General features: G+C 47.3%; 9 protein-coding genes across 9 annotated transcripts; 2 read left to right on the forward strand and 7 right to left on the reverse strand.

Moving 5' to 3' along the window:
* Positions 1 to 132: 132 nt before the first annotated feature.
* Positions 133 to 1,611, reverse strand: N7466_008292 (uncharacterized protein; the record flags this gene model as incomplete). The annotated part of the gene is made up of 3 exons (XM_057167681.1): positions 133 to 655; positions 747 to 1,467; positions 1,518 to 1,611. 3 exons carry the CDS (start codon positions 1,609 to 1,611, stop codon positions 133 to 135), a joined length of 1,338 nt encoding a protein of 445 aa, XP_057018312.1.
* Positions 1,612 to 2,860: 1,249 nt separating this feature from the next.
* On the reverse strand, positions 2,861 to 4,173 carry N7466_008293 (uncharacterized protein; the record flags this gene model as incomplete). Its single annotated transcript, XM_057167682.1, has 4 exons — positions 2,861 to 3,614; positions 3,676 to 3,746; positions 3,794 to 3,937; positions 3,994 to 4,173. 4 exons carry the CDS (start codon positions 4,171 to 4,173, stop codon positions 2,861 to 2,863), a joined length of 1,149 nt encoding a protein of 382 aa, XP_057018313.1.
* Positions 4,174 to 4,518: 345 nt separating this feature from the next.
* On the reverse strand, positions 4,519 to 5,359 carry N7466_008294 (pyridoxamine 5'-phosphate oxidase family protein; the record flags this gene model as incomplete). The annotated part of the gene is made up of 2 exons (XM_057167683.1): positions 4,519 to 5,240; positions 5,296 to 5,359. 2 exons carry the CDS (start codon positions 5,357 to 5,359, stop codon positions 4,519 to 4,521), a joined length of 786 nt encoding a protein of 261 aa, XP_057018314.1.
* Positions 5,360 to 6,041: 682 nt separating this feature from the next.
* N7466_008295 (acyl-CoA dehydrogenase family protein) lies at positions 6,042 to 7,421 on the reverse strand (the record flags this gene model as incomplete). Its single annotated transcript, XM_057167684.1, has 2 exons — positions 6,042 to 7,039; positions 7,106 to 7,421. The coding sequence occupies 2 exons, from the start codon at positions 7,419 to 7,421 to the stop codon at positions 6,042 to 6,044; spliced, it is 1,314 nt and encodes a 437-aa protein (XP_057018315.1).
* Positions 7,422 to 8,080: 659 nt separating this feature from the next.
* Positions 8,081 to 9,219, reverse strand: N7466_008296 (SET domain-containing protein; the record flags this gene model as incomplete). Its single annotated transcript, XM_057167685.1, has 2 exons — positions 8,081 to 8,326; positions 8,386 to 9,219. The coding sequence occupies 2 exons, from the start codon at positions 9,217 to 9,219 to the stop codon at positions 8,081 to 8,083; spliced, it is 1,080 nt and encodes a 359-aa protein (XP_057018316.1).
* Positions 9,220 to 9,727: 508 nt separating this feature from the next.
* N7466_008297 (epoxide hydrolase family protein) lies at positions 9,728 to 11,137 on the reverse strand (the record flags this gene model as incomplete). The annotated part of the gene is made up of 4 exons (XM_057167686.1): positions 9,728 to 9,838; positions 9,896 to 10,172; positions 10,227 to 10,416; positions 10,489 to 11,137. The coding sequence occupies 4 exons, from the start codon at positions 11,135 to 11,137 to the stop codon at positions 9,728 to 9,730; spliced, it is 1,227 nt and encodes a 408-aa protein (XP_057018317.1).
* Positions 11,138 to 12,105: 968 nt separating this feature from the next.
* Positions 12,106 to 14,241, forward strand: N7466_008298 (fungal specific transcription factor domain-containing protein; the record flags this gene model as incomplete). Its single annotated transcript, XM_057167687.1, has 1 exon — positions 12,106 to 14,241. One exon carries the CDS (start codon positions 12,106 to 12,108, stop codon positions 14,239 to 14,241), a length of 2,136 nt encoding a protein of 711 aa, XP_057018318.1.
* A 695-nt stretch (positions 14,242 to 14,936) lies between these two features.
* Positions 14,937 to 16,797, forward strand: N7466_008299 (rRNA (cytosine-C5-)-methyltransferase RCM1; the record flags this gene model as incomplete). The annotated part of the gene is made up of 2 exons (XM_057167688.1): positions 14,937 to 15,134; positions 15,208 to 16,797. 2 exons carry the CDS (start codon positions 14,937 to 14,939, stop codon positions 16,795 to 16,797), a joined length of 1,788 nt encoding a protein of 595 aa, XP_057018319.1.
* A 211-nt stretch (positions 16,798 to 17,008) lies between these two features.
* N7466_008300 (uncharacterized protein) lies at positions 17,009 to 18,655 on the reverse strand (the record flags this gene model as incomplete). The annotated part of the gene is made up of 4 exons (XM_057167689.1): positions 17,009 to 18,135; positions 18,191 to 18,259; positions 18,312 to 18,446; positions 18,502 to 18,655. 4 exons carry the CDS (start codon positions 18,653 to 18,655, stop codon positions 17,009 to 17,011), a joined length of 1,485 nt encoding a protein of 494 aa, XP_057018320.1.
* Between the last annotated feature and the right edge of the window lie 630 nt (positions 18,656 to 19,285).

The following is a 19,285-nucleotide window of genomic DNA, read 5'->3' on the forward strand; positions in this document are numbered from 1 at the left end:
GTATCCAACCATCCATCTATCCCCAACATTACCTACTAGTATGTGTATCCATCATTCTCTAGATGTTTCTGCCAATATTTATCATGGTCATCATGCATGTGTATGGATGCAGATTATTGATAACACCGTGTCTCACATTGATGCAGGAAGGCCTTGGATCCTCATCTGTAGGCCCAGTATCCGCGTCTGACTTTGAATTGTTTTCCCCCATTGTTCAATACGGGCTTCACATTCCAAAAGTCGACTGCGAACTTCCTCCTCGCTCATTTGCTCAATGCGAATTTTCTTTTCCCAGATATTAGCTTCTAGCGCATCTGTTCGTGGCCGCTTCGCGGGTACGGTCTGTATGGAGCGAGTGTATGGCTCATTCATTTGGCCACTCCTCAATTTATCACTTGTTGACACTTGTAGCAGCGCATGATTGGATTTGAAAGTGAATTGTGATTGGCGGGGACTTTGTCTCCTGTCGCGGAGAGACGCTTTCTGTGGGAGCAAAGGCTCCTGACAGGTGCAGTTCACAGTGCTACCCGGACTTCCGTAGGTGGAAGTCTCATTAGATAGGCTTCGATGCAGTGAGTTTGTTTCCTCTTCAAACTCATTTTCCGAAATATCTGCCTCTGCATCATCGTATTGAGCCGTTTGTTCATTATATCCTCTAGTACCTCGTCAGAAACAATCAGATTACTTGGAATTTGAAATTTTATATGCAAAATCTTTGAGTTTTTATATGATAGAAGGAAACTCACTCGGCATAACTTTCGTCCTCATCGTCGATATTAGCCCAATTGCGGCCATGATCTAGGTCCAGTCTTCGCCGGCTGGAAGGAGCGGTTGCAGGACGGGATGATGGTTCATGCACCACCCGGTCTTGTCCAACCAGTTCATCCCCCGAGAAAGTTTGACTTCGTTGAGGACCGGAGAAAGGCTGCATAAAACAGTCATTAAAACCGCTGCGAGTTTTCAAGTCGTGATCACTGCCTGGGTGAGCCTCAAATCCACTAGAAAGCTTGGCCTTCTCAGGACGGGGTCCGAAGTGGACACCCAAGTCCACTAGATCTCCCATTGGGGTTCTAAAATGTGTCTTCGTCGCCACAGGCCGCTTCATCAGAATGATACTCATGGAGACGACTTCATAGTCCTCAGGATGAGCATTGCGAGCCTTGCAAGCCCTTTTGCGCTCTTTAGCATAAACACAACTCCATTCAACCTGTAGATCAAGGGGTCTGTTTTCGGCAATCAACTGATTTACATGCACCTGACGAATTTCAGAAAGGAATTGATACTGCTGAGCGGCTGAGATTTTGTTCGCGCGCTTCTGAACCTTTTTACAGAATTCCATCTGCGTCAGATGTATCTTGGTACGCTCAACCTTTGTCCATGATGGCTCTTGGCCTGGAATGGGGTCTGCCTTGAAAAACTTATAACCTTCATATGCGACGGTAGCTAATTCAGAAGCGGGGACAGGACCTGCAGTTTTATGTGAACCGGAGTTTCATTAAGTATGAAGATAGACTTACTTTGAGGTGCGATGTGGATATAGTGGTTTGGAAAAGGTGGTGATTCCTGTCCAATCTCCGTCGCATTGGAAACTGATGCATGATGGCAAACCATGGTCCAGGAACAAAAATACAGAAGTAATTTGATAGTCGAGTGGTTGCTGGAGCTGAGTTTATATGTTGCAGCGATTCGAATGAGTTAGATCAATTGATGGACAGATGCTCCAAATTGTTGACTGAAAGCGAAGGTCTGGTGTTTGGTGTAGCCTGGAGACCGATTGAACAAAATAAACATTGAATCATCTAGACGCTTTATACAGATTTACGAAGATCAACTGAATGATAGCGCGTGAACAAACCCGCCCGGGTGACATTCCTGAATCCAGGTTGTACCTTGGGGTCCATCATGTCCATCCCGCTTCTAAGCATTCCAGGGATGCTGTTGCCCAATCGGTTGATAATAGTCCGTTACCTATTCATTTCAAAGTTGAGAGCCTCGTCTGATTTACTATATGCATAGATGGGGTTTGAAGCACCCGGGCTCAATTCAAGGCGCTAGTGCAGTACCGGATTAGAACAGACACGAGGGGTGATGTGGGGTCCGACTTCAATAAGAGCGTTCATTGCTCAAATTCTAGGCAAATTGCCAATTGCACTCCAAACTCAGGAGTTTGGCTTTTAGTGCAGGTCTAGGCCCCCAGCACAGGTGGCACAGCTTTCAAGGCTACTGCGCAACAACTAACGGGGTCCGAGCACAAAGGATAATCAGCCCCTCCGTCATTACTCGCGCCACGGTGAGCGTCTACTGAAGTTGCCTGTCCATACGCGACTAAGTAGCGCCAATTACCGAGGAGGCTGAGGAGCTGTGAGGCTCTGAAAACATGGAAATCCTTGTCAGACATTAAACCTAATGTTCATTTCGAGATCCTGGCATGTCAAGCCTAACCCGTAGGTCCTAGACATCAACCACGACAAAAGAACTAGCAAGAATAAAAATAAAAGTACTGTTAAGGCAAGGCGATTTCGATTTCACTAAATAAGCCGTCATAACTGTCGTGTTCTGGATGACTTGGATCCATAAATCTCTTTCACGTGTCTTTGGCCCCCAATTTAGTGGTCATGAGGCTCATGCATGCGGCTCTGCGGCTGATGATCGGCTTTATTATCCATCCCCGCATGTAAGCGTGTTGGGTTCAAACTCACCACATGCACAACATCGCAAGTTGGAACCCTGGGGATAATACAGCGGAAAGAAAGAAAAGAAAGAAAAAAGTGAAAAATTGTGGAAATGAATGAAAGAAAATGGAAGCAAATGCGCCTGCTCTCACTATTTTCGATAGATCCATGCTGTTCTGAGTCCCAACTCACAAATCCACCAGAAATCCTTCAGGATACTTGAAATCCTCCAAGTCCACTTCCGTCATCTGCCAAGGCTCAGGCGCCTCTCGCCATTGATTATGGAAAGTCTTTTCACCAGCAACAAGGCGATGAACATTTCGCCGAGCACTATACACCATATTCCACGACCTCTCCTCGTGGATATTACTCGCATCATAGGTCTCAATATCCGAGTCTCGAGACGAAGGCCCAGCTCTCTTGTACGTGCCAATCAACCCCGGAGACGGAGAATAACAATCAATCCTTGGTCGACCATTGATTCCACCACACATATTACCCAAGGCGTTGTCTACCGAAATCTCTAGGTGGTCGATAGAGAGGGAAGCTAAGATCTTCCTTGCCCCGCGACTGGTGACAGCATAGCCATATGTACAGCAACCAGTCTCAGCCTGATAAATATACCGCGTCGAGTCTTCGGGAAAGTCCTCCTGCCATCTATCGGGAATACCAATCGCGCCGCCTCGTTGCTTCACGCTTGCGACAGTGGGGTCGTTTGGTATGGCGTAAAAATGAGTCTCGTTTGACACGGGCCCGGTGAGGCACGTACCAATCCAGAGTACGTCCCAATCGGTTCCATAGGGCGCCTCGCGTGTCACTTTTGTGCTTCCTTGTACCGTGTGTAGGCCGCGTGCGAACTCGATGAGCTGGCTTTTGATATTCACGTCCCAGTCTGCGTCGTCCTCCAGGATCAACGCAGTTGCATCTGAGCTCTCGACTACCCTGTGGTTTTTTTTGGTCATTAGTGTGACACGTAGAGAGTGTGAGATAGATAGATGCTCACTTTATCAATGCGTTCATATGAGCGCGCCAAGATGCAATGATTGTCAGTGTGGTTGTTTCCATGTTGAGTCCCTTGAACGAATTAGTAGGATCCACAAATTTAATTCCGAAGAGCGTACATTGGGCATAGCCTTCTGACTCAAACTGTCTGGGTGCACCCCATCAATCCAGTCAATCTTGAAACCAGATAAAGCAGACGATAAGCTGAGGAAATCATGCTTGTCAGTGCGCTCTCGCAAACCTATGGCGTAGATGTGTTGAAACTAAAATCCACGTCAGTACGTCGACACGAAGTGACGAGGAAAATTTAATTCCTTACCCCAAGAGTTTCATTTTTAATGTGGTCAAAGGTGCGAGAGTTGAAGACACCACGAGAAAGAGAAGGCAACTGTTTGGGCCATGATACCTGCACCGAGCTGCCAATAAATGCATGGAGGAAGAAAAATGCAGCTGCCCCTGCAAGTATTACTTGAAGCGCTCTGTAGCTTTTTGAAATCATATTCAGATTGTGTGACCAGGAGGTCAAAACTAGGGTTTCAATTCATCAACCCCGCGTCCAAGTGTATGTAGTGATTTAAAAGCTTTCATAGTCACCGCCGAGCACTGTGATGCCACATTCCTCGGGTGAAATCCGGCACTTGTGGAATTCCAACGCTTGCAAATAGGAAGATCATCTTGCTAATTCCGTATGCGGATTTTCCTCAACGATCTTTACCATAGACGATTGATAGGAAGCGCACCTTGATGCACGGCTTACTTTGAAGGCATCATGTTATTTTATTCATGAACACGTCATTTATTGAAGTAAGAAAATTTGATATTAATCCCAGTCACGTATCTAGTCCTAGCTAACAGGAGGCCTGGCAGCACGATCTGCCAAAGCCTGATTCTGAGAGTTTTTCGCCTTAATAAACTTGGTGATATGCTCAGGCACTTCAGTGAGCGTGTTTCCTTGACTAGGAATAGGCTCTCCAAAGGTTTCATAAACAGGAATCACGCCCGTCCAAACGCGTCCCGTAATCTCATCCCTCTCCGTGTCCTTGCGCTCATCAGATGGGGGTCCATCTCGCGTCTTCCCACTACCATCAACGATATTCACCCTCAGAATAACGGTTGATGACATTTCCGCTCGGTCGGGCGGCACACGAGTGTTGTCCCAGCGATCAGCGACCACAGAATTAGTGATGAGCTTCATCGCCCAAAGCTTCTCATCTTCATCCGTGACAAGTTTCGCGTATCCGTGAAGGACCACCGAGCGATAATTGTAGCTGTGGGAATTGGGGGTCAAGGACATGACCAGTCCATCAACCTTGCTGCTAGCAATGCAGATGGGAAGACCTCCAACTTCGTTGCTGCGTGCAAGGTTCATAATTCTGGAGCTGACATACCCGTGAAGGTAGCATTCCAGAGGCTCGTTGATGTCCGCAGAAGGAAATTCGAAGGATCCCATTTGTCCGATCATGGGCAGGATCGTCGGGAATGGATCTTCGGGGCCCGGGTTGAAGGAGACATTTAGCACTTGGGATTCGTTAATGATAGAATGGATTGCGCCCAGATCATATGTCGCTGGTTGGAATCAGGTCAGCTTGGGGAGTCCATTTTTTGTAGCTTGTTTATTTACCTCGATGGTTGTATCGGTTGACCGTGTTTGATGAGCGCTTGGGGTATGCGAGAGTTCGTCCCATTGTGGCTTTTATAGTTGTGGTCTTGTGGATCCAAATGAGATATTGAAGAAGGTTGAAATACAGTAGACTGGAAGATAGACTGAACTTTATAGTCTCGACTGTGATGAGTTGAACCTGGAAGAAGTAGGACCCGTACCTCTGAAGTTCCAAGTTTACATATTGTTTCAAGTCAATGTTTACCTGGTCGGTCTTCTATGAGGCGTTTCATTGGTTCTGGGACGTAATTCCCATACTGAAGCCCGATGAGTCAAGCACTAGGGTGAAGCCCCCGGTAATTTGCTGACCATCCGGTGATACCCCGTACTGAGGGGTGGGAGGGGGAGAAATAGCCTAATGCTGATTGGTTCATGGCGCCGACGCCCTATGACTGCGCCGGAAACTCACGATAAAGCAAATGTCAAATAAGATGTTCTGATAAGTTCTTCGAATATTCAATTAAAGGTCTATGTGTCCGTTGCATAATCCATGGATGTAACTGTGACTTGAGCGCAGGGGTATGAGGAAACATTGAATCATTTTATTGACGCGCTAGCCCCTCCGCGCCACTGTAAGTGAACAGTTTCCATAATCGAGCAGGTGATATAGCGAAAATTGTTTTCGATATTGGTAGTATCCTAAAGCTGATATGTGTATGTGTATTTTGATGTTAAAAGACACTGTGGATATGTCCAGTAGGGTGAGATCAATAGCTCCGAGGCAAATCTAGCACCTTCTCACTAACGTAGTTCAAAATCATCTCTCGACTGACAGGCGCAATTCGAGGGACAAAGCATTCCCGCATGTATCGCTCCACGTCATACTCCACTGCATAACCCATACCACCATGGGCCAAAACCGCCCGTTCGCAAGCCGTAAAAGCTGCTTCAGCGGCCAAATACTTAGCACTGTTACAAGCGACACCAATAGCGTGCAGCGGAACAGAACCGTCGTTTGTATCATAGAGGCGCGCAGCATGGTAGGTCGCAAGCTTCGCTGCCTCCAATTTCATATACGCATCAGCCAATGGATGAGATACACCCTGGTTCTGACCAATTGGCCGACCGAAAACAACACGCTCCTTAGCGTACTGAGCGGCCTTTTCCAGTGCCGCGTATCCAAGACCAAGAGCTTCGCCCGCCAGCAGACAACGCTCGGCATTCATACCGTGCAGAATAATCTTGAACCCATCATTCTCCTTACCGATGAGTGCGTTCGCTGGAATGGCGTAATTATCGAAAAACACTTCATTGGCATCCACGGCGCGACCGCCCATTTTCTTGATCTTGCGAAGATCTAAGCCGGGTTGATCGCGGTTAAGGTCAATGCAAAACATGGACAGGCCTTCTGTGGACTTTTTGACGTCTTCCAGTGGAGTGGTCCGAGCCAAGAGAATCATCTTTGATGCGACTTGGGCGCAGGTGATCCAGATTTTCTGACCGGACACAGAGTATCCATCAGCCGTCTTGGTTGCGAGTGTCTTGAGCTTAAGAGTCTCCAAGCCTGTGTTTGGCTCAGTGACTCCGAAACAAGTTCGCCATGTTCCGTTGATAATGTTCGGAATGGTGGTCTCGAGCTGTTCCTTTGTGCCAAAACGCGCCAATGGCTGCGTGGCATACACATTTGCGTGGATGGCCTGCGCCCCCGCCATACCTGCACCAGACTGCGTGATGGTTTGCATCATCATCGTAGCCTCAGATATACCTGGTGATAATGGCAATAAGAATCGAAACAGACAATTTAGTATTTAAATATTAGGGAGAAGCATACCTAATCCCGCCCCTCCAAGAGACTCCGGCAGCGCGATGCCGAGCCATCCGTCCTTCGCCAGCGCCGCGTGGAATTCTTTGGGGTCTTTTTCTTCTTGATCGCGTTCCTGCCAGTATGTATTGGGGAATTTGGAACAGATATTTGAAATGGCGTCTCGAACAGTGAGTTGTTCCTCGGTGAAACCTGTCATCTCCATGAGCTCACACCGAGCCGTGGTGGAGAATGCGGCGCGCGTCAAGGGTAGACGAGTAGTTGCCTGAACGGGCGCTACAGCGCACCGCGACCGTAGAATATTTTGACAGCGTGATCGAAACATGATTGTGCTTAGTGTGATGTTCTTGAGGAGCTCGAAGCTTGGTATTTAATGCGCCATATCCGGACCCACACCTCCATACAGCCGACTCCACGGTTCTTAATCAGCCCCGGGCGAGGTTGGGGTCACCGCGAGATTGTAGGAGTAAATAACCGAATTGCCGAGCTAGACACCATGAAAAGTCGCCTTTTTGATCAAATTAATCAAATTTTTCCTCACGGTGTGTTATAAAGCAAGCGTTCCGGAGTCTTCACTTTGACGGTGAAAGCAGGGGAAATATTGTGTTCTCCGGCGAATCGTCGCGTTCGTTCTCCAGTGCTCAATATGAATGACGTAACATGATCGACGTTTGAGCTTGGGACTGCAACAGCAACAGTCTGTGTGTTATGCAGTACTTCCATCTGGTGATTTTGACCCCTTGGTGGCTCTTCTCATTATATTAAATCTTGTTTTTTCTTTTATATTAACATTGGAAACGCCATAAGGTTGGTTCGTTCAGTATGAAATTGACAAGAGGGAAGAATAAAGCTTGGAAGCACCAAGACGAAACAAACAACATGACCCAATCAACATGACCCAATATACGCTATGCACTTATTTTCCACGAATATTTGATGACCCCAAAGGACATCTGGAACAGATGGAGCTTCCAACTCAACGGTTCACAATGACTGTTCATCCATTATTGGTATCGTGGCCCATGATGATGATGACTCAACGGGCTCCTCAGAGACACATCGTTCACACTTGCAAGTAAACCTGAATGAGTTTTTGAGATGTTGGCGACGTGTGGCGATGTCGGTATATTGTGTCAAATCAAAGTACGAGATGCAGCATTCCTCATCTTTTTTGATGTCTCGGGCAGCGGTAAACACCATACGGCCGTGATCATCAGGCTTGTGGACGATCTGACACGGTATAATCAGTATATTGTCATCGAAATTAATTCGGCGCGTGATTGACTTACATTTGGCAAACAGGAGTGGTTAGCTATCGCCGCTGTGGGGTATACTGCAGCAGCAAATTGCTCCCCCCTTTCGGTCACGGGGGTTGGAATAGGGAAAACGCCGGTTTCCCTTGGGTACAGACCAAATGAGTTTGCCTCTTCTTGGCAGATCAGGTGTAGGACGCGATCTGTGCTTAGCCCATGTGGCAATATTTGACTGCTCTGAAGATACTTTTTGGCCAGAAGGGTCCAATTTCGCACTCTGTCATGAGCCCAGGTATCGGCAGATCCGCACAGCATTTCTATACCATCCCAACCTTGTTTCCACCGAGGAGAGAAAGATTCGGCGTCAGAGGTGGATGATTGTGGATTCTGTACTTCGCCCTGTCGTGTGGCAAGTAGACGAATAATCAACCACAACATGCCGAATTCATATTCACCTCGTTTTGAACGAATTGGCTTGGCATACCTTTTCAGCCATGTGCATTCAAAAGCATGGCGAATTTGATCCAGGTCTTTGCAGGAGCCGCTGCACCAAGCGACATCTGCTATACAAGCATTGGGACATGAAGATCGTTCTGGACCGAGTGATACCCGACGATTACAAGCAGGGTTATTGCAAATAAGGTTCTTATTGACAGACGGTTCGTCAACAACGGGAATAACTGCATAGGGGCGGTCGACAAGAAGACATGTCCCTTTGGAAATAAAGTCCGTCACTCGAAATTGGCGACCCTTGACGGGATCGATACAATCAATTAAGTGTGGATGGATCCAGGAAGGCTGTGATGGGGTATCTCCAAGGAGAGTGATGGATGCATTAGGTTTAACGCTGGTATATATAATCTCGGACATGGCGCATCGGGGACCCACGAAGGGTGGTATGTATACACGGTGGGTTGTAGGTGTGGTTCTTGGTAGTTCAATTTCTTTTTTTTTTTTCTCTTTCTAATTTTCTTTTATGCGCAGAATCGATCCCAGAGAAATTTGCTTGGTTCCGGTGGGAGAGTGGGGCGGAATCGCCATCGCGAGATGGATCCAACCAATAGCGAGGCCGTATTGGCCCCCGAGGTGAGGTTATTCCAAGCGATTCCGGGTGATTGGCGGCAATACATTCAGCTGTTCATTCTCGCTTTTCATTGGTGCATCCGACTTTTTCGCCTCAAGTGCTCAGCCTTGGAAACATTCACACGGTGAAGAAAACATCCCAATATGGTAAATTCAAATGTTAGCATTGTTCGCAAATAACGACACTTCTAGTACATGAGTTCTGCCCGACAAACACCGACTGGACTTCAATCTTCATTTAAACGTAACTATTCAATCAATTTAATGTTGAACTTTCAATATTAAGGATAGGGCATCACGACATCTGGTCCTGGACAGCATTGAAAGAATCGCTGACCTTCTCAACGAAAGCCTCGATATCCTCCACAAATTCTTCTACTTCTTCTAAGCAGGGAAAGTGACCCCCCTGAATAATTCAATTAGCGTTCCCATTGGCACTCTTAATGACTCAAAAAGAACTTACGTTGCTATGGCTTTTGTAGCAAACCATCTTGGGATAAATCTCTTGAGCCCAAGACCGAGGAAACACCACGAGGTCGTATGGAAACCATGAGTATCCAAGAGGCTTCTCTTTGGAAATTGGGAAAGCAGTATTTCCGAGGTACCTCATTGCGGCTGTGGCGTGGTACAAACTTGTAGAAAAGGTGCCAGTAAACCAGTATAAGGTGACTGTGGCCAAAATCTGATCCAGTGAAAAGGGTTTCCGCGGGTCTGTCCATTCCATCAATTTTTCGCCAATCCTGTATGATTGTCAGAAAGACCTCGGGCAAGAAGTTTGAAAAATAATCAATTACCAAGCTAGCAGTGCAAGCGGGCTAGATGAGATGGCCAATCCAGCCGTCGAGGGACGAGTTCCATGCTCCAAGGCATATGCCATCCCGGTCAGACGCCATTCTTCTGTTCGCTTGAGGTGATGTCTTTCTTCAGAAGTAAGAGAGTCGGAAGAAGGGACTGCTTGACCCGGATCCAGCACAAGCATGTTAACTGTATTTTGTTAGCCACTGTCCAAGCAAAGATTTTCTGATCGACGGGCTTGTTGAATGTAGATATACATACGGTGGAAAGCTTTGCATTGCTCGTATTCGGCAGACATTATACGAGCAAGTAAGCTTCCTAGATCACCTCCTTGGGCAATATAACCGCTGCCAAATCCAAGGTCAATCATCAATTGATTCATGATGCGTGCGGATCGTTCCAAAGTCATCTCCGTATTTTGGGCACGAGTACCCGATAGTCCGTAATCGGGCAACGATGGCACAATGATATGGTAAGGCAAAGTTTCAGGAGTGTATTTGTCGGCGAGTAGATCCATCATTGGTAAAAAGTCGGCAAACGAGGATGGAAAACCGTGCATGAAGATGATAGGAATGGCATCATGTTTTGCTGAAAAGAGCGCAGCAAAATGAATATCCATCTCGCCAATATCAAGATCTTGAACAGCAATTTTGAAATTTGGGAACTTGTTGATATAGTCCTCGTGATTGCGCCAATCGAAACTCGTGAGCCATGTTTCTTTCGCCTTGATTAACCACTCACGAGAAACTCCGAACTGGGAGTTGTTTTGTTGATTCCACCAAGTCGCTGGGCCAATCTTCGAGAGCTTCAGAAGGGTTTTAAATCCAACTGCCTCACTTTCCGGGATATGGAATTCGAAAGGTCGAAGATTAGCTGGATTTTTGGGAGGAAGGTTGAACTTAGCAGCCATGGTGAGAATGATCTTTAATGAAACCGTGAAAGTGAATATTCCAGATGTCTTGAGATATTGTAGGATTTTGCAAGATATACGTCAACTGGTAGAATGATAGATCATAGACTATTGTTATGGATATTAAATTGATTCAGGATAATCAAGCTCATTTATATGCTTACACGCCTAGAAACCAGTATCAATATTCGTCCTCCGAGAGTATGGACAAATACAGAATCCCTTATTTTGTTTACTCTGTTTTACGGCGGACGAACAGGATCCAATCAGATGTTGAACACCCGACTACGTAGAGGACAATGAAATGCTTGGCAGAAACGTGATTAATCGCATCACGCCGACGCGTCAGAAACCAGTTAACAAACAACGTATTTACTTTCTCTTCCACGAGACCTGAATTAGTACCACGCGGGCGGTCAAAATTGCCCCAAACGTTTGTAAGGATATGCGCAACTTTTCAACAAAAAACAGGGGTGCGAGGTTTGCCCGTGCGAATAAGCCCTTGGTTTTACGTGTTATTAATGCACCACTAAAAATATAAGTTCGTCCACCGAGCTTCCGGTCGAACCGCTTTCTACGTCTTCCATATTCTTACCATGTCTATGGCAGGGGAAACATTCCGGAATAATGCCCGTTTTATTCATTGATTCTATTTTCTTTTTCTCCCTATCTTTCGCCAAATGAGCGTAACAGACGTAATGTCTCCCTCTCGGTCAGCATTGCATCCGCAATCTTCAGCCAATGGTCGTGATGCAGTCGACGATATGCCCGAGTCGAAACGAAGGAAAATAAGGAAAGGAACGCATAGCTGTTGGGAATGCAGACAGAGAAAAATGAAGTGCATCTTCGCCTCACCTACGGACCATACATGTGTTCGTTGTCATCGACGTGGTGTGAATTGTGTTGGCCAAGAATACCCAGAGGAAATAACTGCGTCTTTGGACCGGAGCCTTCAAATAAGCGACCGTATGGCGCGGGTCGAAAATTTACTCGAAGACCTTCTCAAGAGAGACTCCATGGGAGGAAGTACCGTCGGCCATGCGGAGCAAATTCAGAAAGCAGTCACTCATGGCGTGAACTCTGGCCCTGTACAAGATGCGGCCCCATCCAAGTCCCTCAAAACGCCTTACTTTGAAGCAACGGAACCCCTGAAGAAACCAGAAACAGCAGGTTTCGATATTCTAGATTGTGGCATTGACGCCCCAAGCTCAGAATCACTTCAACAATTTTCTGGTAAACATGGCAAGCACGACAAACTATCTCAAACACTGTACGCATCCTTGCCATCGGCAGATGATATGAGAATAATAGTTGAAGCATGTGGCAACACCTCTTCTTTGTTCTATCAGATGCAAATCGTACCTTATAGCGAGCTGGACAGGACAACTTCTCTCGAGAGCATGTTTGCGAGGCCAAGTCCCGGTGCGCATCCTGTTCTAATAGCAAGAAATATGCTTCATGTCGCGACAGCTTTGCAACATCTTCATCCCGATTTCAATAAAAATGTGCGACAGTTATCGGAGCCCCCTAGGGAGATGATGAGGAGGCTATCAGCGATTGCTACCAATATCGTTACAACAAACGATGACCTTATGTACTGCATTGAAGGGGTTGACAGCCTGTTAGTAGAAAGTTGGTTTCATACCAATGGCGGAAACCTGCGAAAAGGGTTGGTCACTACTCGGAGAGCTTTGACTATTGCGCAATTGATGGGCTTCCATCGACCCGGAAAGGCAAAATGCAAAATGGTTGATACCAAAACGAAGGCTTATCCAGAGTTCATCTGGCACAGAATTACTGCTCTTGAGCGGTATCTCTGTCTAACGCTGGGGCTTCCTGAATCAACAAACGATAACAGTATGGTCTCCGAAGAAATACTTCTGAATGATACGCCAATGGGACGGCTTGACCGTATACATTCCGTGGTGACATCACGAATACTACTGCTTAATCAATCGAAATTAAGTCCCAGTGATCTCTCCTCAGTACAGGAGCTTGACGAAGAGTTGCAAAAGGCTTCAAAAAACTTCCCAGATAAGTGGTGGCTCATCCCAAACCTAGCCACTGTTGCAGCTCAACCAGAGGCGCTGTTCTGGGATATGCGCCGACTTTTCCACCATTTGTATCATTATAACCTCCTCATCCAACTTCATTTGCCATATATGCTCAGCTCTGCAGCTGCTGAAAAGCGATACGGGCCTTCACAGATTATCTGCGTCAATTCTGCACGCGAAATCCTCTCACGTTTCACCATGTTCCATAGCTTCAACCGCATTGCCTTCAGCTGTCGCACTATCGACTTTTTTGGCTTAATGGCAGCTATTACCTTACTCATTGTACACATCGATGGACACCAACATGAGTCAGCTTCTATTAACCCTGTGCACTGGCAACAGAGCCTTGCAATGCCAACAAATAACCTATTTGCGCATCAAAGATCGAGCGACCGCGCGTTGATAGAAAACATTCTAGATATTATGGACGAAGTCAGCCGAGTGGAGAAAGAGACCATGACTCTTCAGATATCCAGCATTTTGCGGCGTTTGATGACTATCGAGGCTAAAGCCGCGGAAGGACCCATTCAGCCTACTGCCCAGCTTCCAGCAACAGGAGAGATCCCATGTACTCGAAATAGTAATGAGACTGTCAGGGTGTCAATTCCCCATTTCGGGGTCATCGAAATCACCCAGCACGGCATTCTTTTCAAAGACTCCCCTCACATGCAGCAAAGTATGGCAGACGCTTCACAGCCAAGACTTCAAGGCCCCGTTGGAACCAGTATACAGAATACTTACGTGCGAACTGGCGATAATATGTCTTGCTCTGAGTTACTCCCAGCGGAGAAAAATTTCCAGCAGCACGAACCACTCTTCCTCTTTGAAAGCCGGGTCTCTAGTGCTGCCCCCTTTTCCCCAACAGGGCAGACTAGAAGTTCCCTTCCTGATGCCGTTGACCAACGGACCAATGCATTTCCAACAACTGCTGGGGATGACCACAGCGCCGGGCAGAACACCGATCTCGCATTCTTTGACTCCCTCATTAGAGAAATCGGGATAGATGAGGAGAATAGCATTGATTGGCTGGCTTGGCTAAATGTGCCTTGACTTCAAACAATCATCGGTCCTATATTATCTCAGAGCACTGTGTATTGACAAACGCTGCGTTGCAGAAAGCACGCGAGATTATCGAGGCCCAGTTGGTGATGACTAACGGTGCTACGTAACTAGTTAGGTGTAACTAAAACAACTACTAGTTACTAGTAGTTAGCTCGCCCTGTCAAGATCCGGATGGAAAGGTGACCGTTTCTGGCGTCGATTGAATTTCACGGGTCCTTGCCTCCTTGGTGATATTCTAGGTATATGTAATATTGAACATTGAATCTTGATACATTGGAATTTTGAGAACATTGATAGGTTTGGCTTATATGGATCATAATCAAAATAATCCTGAAATCTTGGCCTCGGGAGTTTTCCCCTTCACTACTTGGGTACTTCAATGTACACGGGTTGTGATTACCTCGTAGGTGGGATACTACTTAAGCAGGGCTTTTATTCTTTACACATGATCATTTTACTATCCTCAGCGGTCCTTGCAGCAATTGATGTTCATGAATTTCATATGATTAACATTGGGGGTACCCATTTCCCCACCAAACAATCACCTTAAAAGCGGCGTTCTTTTTCGTTCACCTTGATAGTTCTTTTCCTGGGGGGGCAATACCATGCAAACAGAACAAACAAAATCTTATCTGCTGCGAAATTAATTTCTTGCTCGAAACAATAAACTGCAAGACATCGCAATGTCTCTTTATTTTGATGCGGTCAATATACTGACCGAGCCAGCGTCAGGCGGCTCCTTCAAATCTCGGATCTACAGTGCCCGCGACCTTCGCGCCAAACCAGCGCAGATCTACGCTCTGATTATCGAGGCCTCAAAATGGGATACTGTTCTGGCCGACGTTATCGACCGCGCCGGTCTCTTGGACGCTGAGCGAAAGGTAAGACCCAATTAGGCATTCCAAAAGATATGCCTACTGACTGGTTCAGCTCTGATTGAAGTTCTTTCTATAGCTTTCTCCCCTCCTTGCCCTCCTCCTGGTCCATGACCACCTCATTGCGAAAAACGGCATCGCGGCCCCGGCTGCGCATACGATTCGACAGGCGGTTGAGCGGCACAAGGTTCGATTAAGAGCAGAGTTCGTGAAGGCGCGCGTACGCCGGGGTTGTGCCTCAGTTCAAGACTTTAAGGCTGCAATTTTGCGTGAGAAACGAGAGGCTGCAGGACCCAACGATTTCATTTACCCACGCTGGGTCCGCGTCAACAATATCCGTTCTTCCCTAGAGGATCAGATGCGCACAACCTTCTCTTCCTATCGCCACGTCGAGACCTTAGCAGAGCTAGCACCGGAGGGAGACGATCGCCAATCCCAGCATCTTTTATACGTGGATCCTCACATTCCGGACCTGGTGGCCGTGCCATATGGGGCCGATTTCACATCATCTGCTGCTTACAAGAACGGCGAGATTATCTTGCAGGACAAAGCGTCATGCTTCCCTGCATACCTCCTGCTCGGTGATCGTGGACCAAATGATCCGTGGCAAGGCGATCTTGTCGACGGATGCGCCGCGCCGGGCAATAAAACTACCCACCTGGCATCACTACTTGCAAAGCAACACAAGAAGGACAAGAAACCCCAGAAGCAAATTATTTCCATGGATGCCTCCAGAATGCGATCTAAAACACTGCAGAAAATGGTAGCTATGGCCGGAGCGGATCCAACCGTCACCGTTCTACAGGGTCAGGATTTCTTGGCACTCGATCCAATGGACTCTCGCTTTGAGCAGGTTTCGGGCCTCTTGCTGGATCCGAGTTGCTCGGGCAGTGGAATTATCGGCCGCGATGACGTTCCGCAACTTACACTTCCAAAAGATGCTGTGTCCAAGGCCCCCAACCCCAAGGGCCATGGCAAGAGCCAGGGCAAGAAACGCAAACGCGCCGATGATAAGAACGAACCAGAGGAGCAGGAGAAAAAGCCCAAAGTGACGTCGAGCCCTTTGAACACCTCACCATCAGACGAAAATGATATTGCCACTGATAGTGTTGACGAAGAGCGTCTCATCAAGTTGTCGAATCTTCAAGCGCGGATCGTGGAGCATGCGTTAAGTTTTCCCACTGCGACACACGTTACTTACAGCACCTGTTCGATCCACTTGATCGAGAATGAAGTTGTTGTGGAGCGTGTTTTGGCCTCTGATATCGCCAAACAAGGCGGCTGGCGGCTGTTGCGACGGGACGAGCAACCGAGTGGACTGCGAAAATGGAAGCATCGCGGTGTACGGTGTGATCGGCAACCAGAAGAAACGGTTGAACTAGACGCCACACCTGATAAAGTTAATCTATCGGATGATGACCTAGACGCTTGTCTGCGTTGCTGGTCTGGCGATGCTGAAGGTCTGGGAGGCTTCTTTGTCGCTGGGTTTGTTCGTGATCCTAAGCTTGCTGTCGTAACTACCACGGGCTCAAAGGCCAAAACCGTCCTTGCACAAGACAAAAAGGTTACACGTGCAGACAAGAAACCTATTACTACTAGCCGGGAAGAAAATAACGCAGAAGAAGAGGACGAGGAAGATGATGATGATTGGGATGGGTTCTCGGACTAGATAAAAAAAACCCAATCAATGGCTCCTCAGACGAGATCGAAATAATCAATACATAACTCTCTCTTAAAAAAAAAAAAGAAAACAAACAATGGCTCCTCAGATCAGATCGAAATAATCAATACAAAACTTTAACCTAACTCCTTGAGACTCCATGGAATTCTTACCATCCGGGGTTAATGATGGAGACTCGTAGGTGAACTACTTTTGGGACTCAGAGGAAATCCCGATCGACGTTGCAAGCACGGGTGTCAGTGTAAATCTGCAGCTTCACTGGGGTCAGGAGGATTTCCCAGGGACGATCGGCGCCCAGCGTGTGTTGTACGAGCAATCGCCATTGTCCCTTTCCGACCACCCACCGCAATTCAGTATCATCCGGATCCTCTACGCACGGGCGGCTGGGTTGGCTGGGTGGAAGGCTGCTGGGAAAGCGATCTGAATCAGTGTCCTCGTCAATCTGAGGCTTGACATTTCTGTCAGTATTGACGTCTCCATGTGGCAGCTCAACATCATCCGGCTCTCCTACACGCCGACGTTTGCGTAGAGGGCCCGGGTTCCCATATTCGTTAACGGACACCAGATGGCAAAGAGCCTGAGGATCCCGTTTCCCGTCAATTATTATGTCTGCATCACGCGTCCATCGGATTTTGAGAGGAAGACCCGTGAAAAGACTCCGATCAACGTCCAATTTTTCCGCGGTAACCTTGATGAGACTTTCCATGCGAAGCCTGGCATCCCCTTGGAAGTCGAGATGATCACGCGCCGCAGTGATAAATGAGAAATTTTCTCTAAATTCAACCACCAAATCACGGAACATTTCTTGGTCCGCGTGGGGACGAGAGTAAACGAAGTTTGCTCTCTGCGCATCAATAATATGAGAAGTGGTTTGGTCGAATGATATGCCGGACGGCCGGATATCCTCGAGACGAAGGGTGATCTCCTCATGTTCACTGACAGAGTTGTAGGTCAGCTTATGCGCGATCAACTTCTGCTCCACGCCGGCGAAATGATAATAACGACAGTCACTAAGAAGCTCTTGTCGGTGCTCCTCGTTCTTGATTTCAATCGCATATCCCCTCAGCCCGTGTAGGAGCTGAGCAAACACATCAGCGGATCGGCCTGGGACACTTGGGGGCAGAATCGAGGGAGGGCGGAGAAGTCCTGCACGATTCAGACCAGGAAAAACATGACTTGGCGAGGCAAAGAAAGCAGAGAAGCCAAGTGTGAAGTAATTCTTGTCATTACCGGGGTTCGTCAGGACAGCACGTGGAATCTGGAAGTCGCGATCGCCGATTTTGACGAAGATATCGCAATCGAATAGCTGGGCCATCAATCGGGGCACTGTTAGTTTGTTAGCATGTGTTTTTTCATGAGTCACGGGAATGCAGAGCCTGACGGTTGTAGAATTGCGCATCAGCGAATAGCCTGACAAACTCCTCGCCATTTTTGGGCTGAATAAAGTATCCTGCCCCATGTCAGTAATGTTCTCTCATGTCATTTAGCCATCAAACAGTCACCTTGCAGATGGTTGGCAATCAGCTTGAAAGTTTCAGGATCACGGTCGATATAAAGGGTCCGAAGCTGAGTGGCATTTGCATTGCTTCCTGCAGCCTGCACCTGGCTCTCAAAGAACCGGGAGAAGTAAGAGGGAGCTATGAGTGAATTAGCTTTGCGACCACAACACCACAACGGGACTATTCCACCCACCATCTGAGGCGATTGAAGCCCCCGAGAGTCGAAAAAGACCACTACCGATCTTGATAGGGAAGACTCTCCCTGGTGGTAGAGTACATTGTTCAGACATGTCCAACGGCTGGAAGCGTTGGCCCGGAACAGGCTGAGAGAGAACACCGGGTGCCATCACGTGGGCGGTCAGAAAGGCGGTCAGGAAAAAAGAAAGGAGAGATTGAAACAATGACGTAGTGCCGCTTTTAAGTTGGGTAATGATCACATGATCAAGCTTTCACCGCGTCTTTGTGAACCCGCAAGGAATCCACAGTGGCAGAATTCACAACAATCGTTCCCAAGTCCTTCAAGGCTGACGACACTGCCATGTGTACTACATAGTCGTACTAGGAATTGATATTTTTTCTCTCTTTTAGGTGAACGCCTGGCTGAAATATGCTCAACCTACAGATCTCTCTGGGTGTGTTATGGTCCTATCTAGTTGGTTATGAGCCATTCCTCATGTGTTAAACTTGGCCATTTGAACTCTTTAGTACTGGTAACTAGTAGTGAACAAAAGATGCTTATAAATTCAAAGGGTATGTTTGCACTCGGAGCCTGTGGGCTATTGTAGAGAGTCAAGTAGTTCTTCAACAATTGAATCCCAATTTGATGTCCTGCATATTGTGCTTCACCAAAACGCCGATCGGATTATTTCTGTGTACCGTTTGAAAGTGCACTGGCCACCCAAGAACACCAGAACACCATCTCCTCGTGGGCTCGTCCCAACAACTTCCATAACGGAGTAGTGCGATCAGCAATATTG

This window comes from Penicillium verhagenii (genome assembly GCF_028828195.1).
Source record: "Penicillium verhagenii strain IBT 33310 chromosome Unknown utg000008l_segment0_segment0, whole genome shotgun sequence".
NCBI classification, from domain to species: domain Eukaryota; kingdom Fungi; phylum Ascomycota; class Eurotiomycetes; order Eurotiales; family Aspergillaceae; genus Penicillium; species Penicillium verhagenii.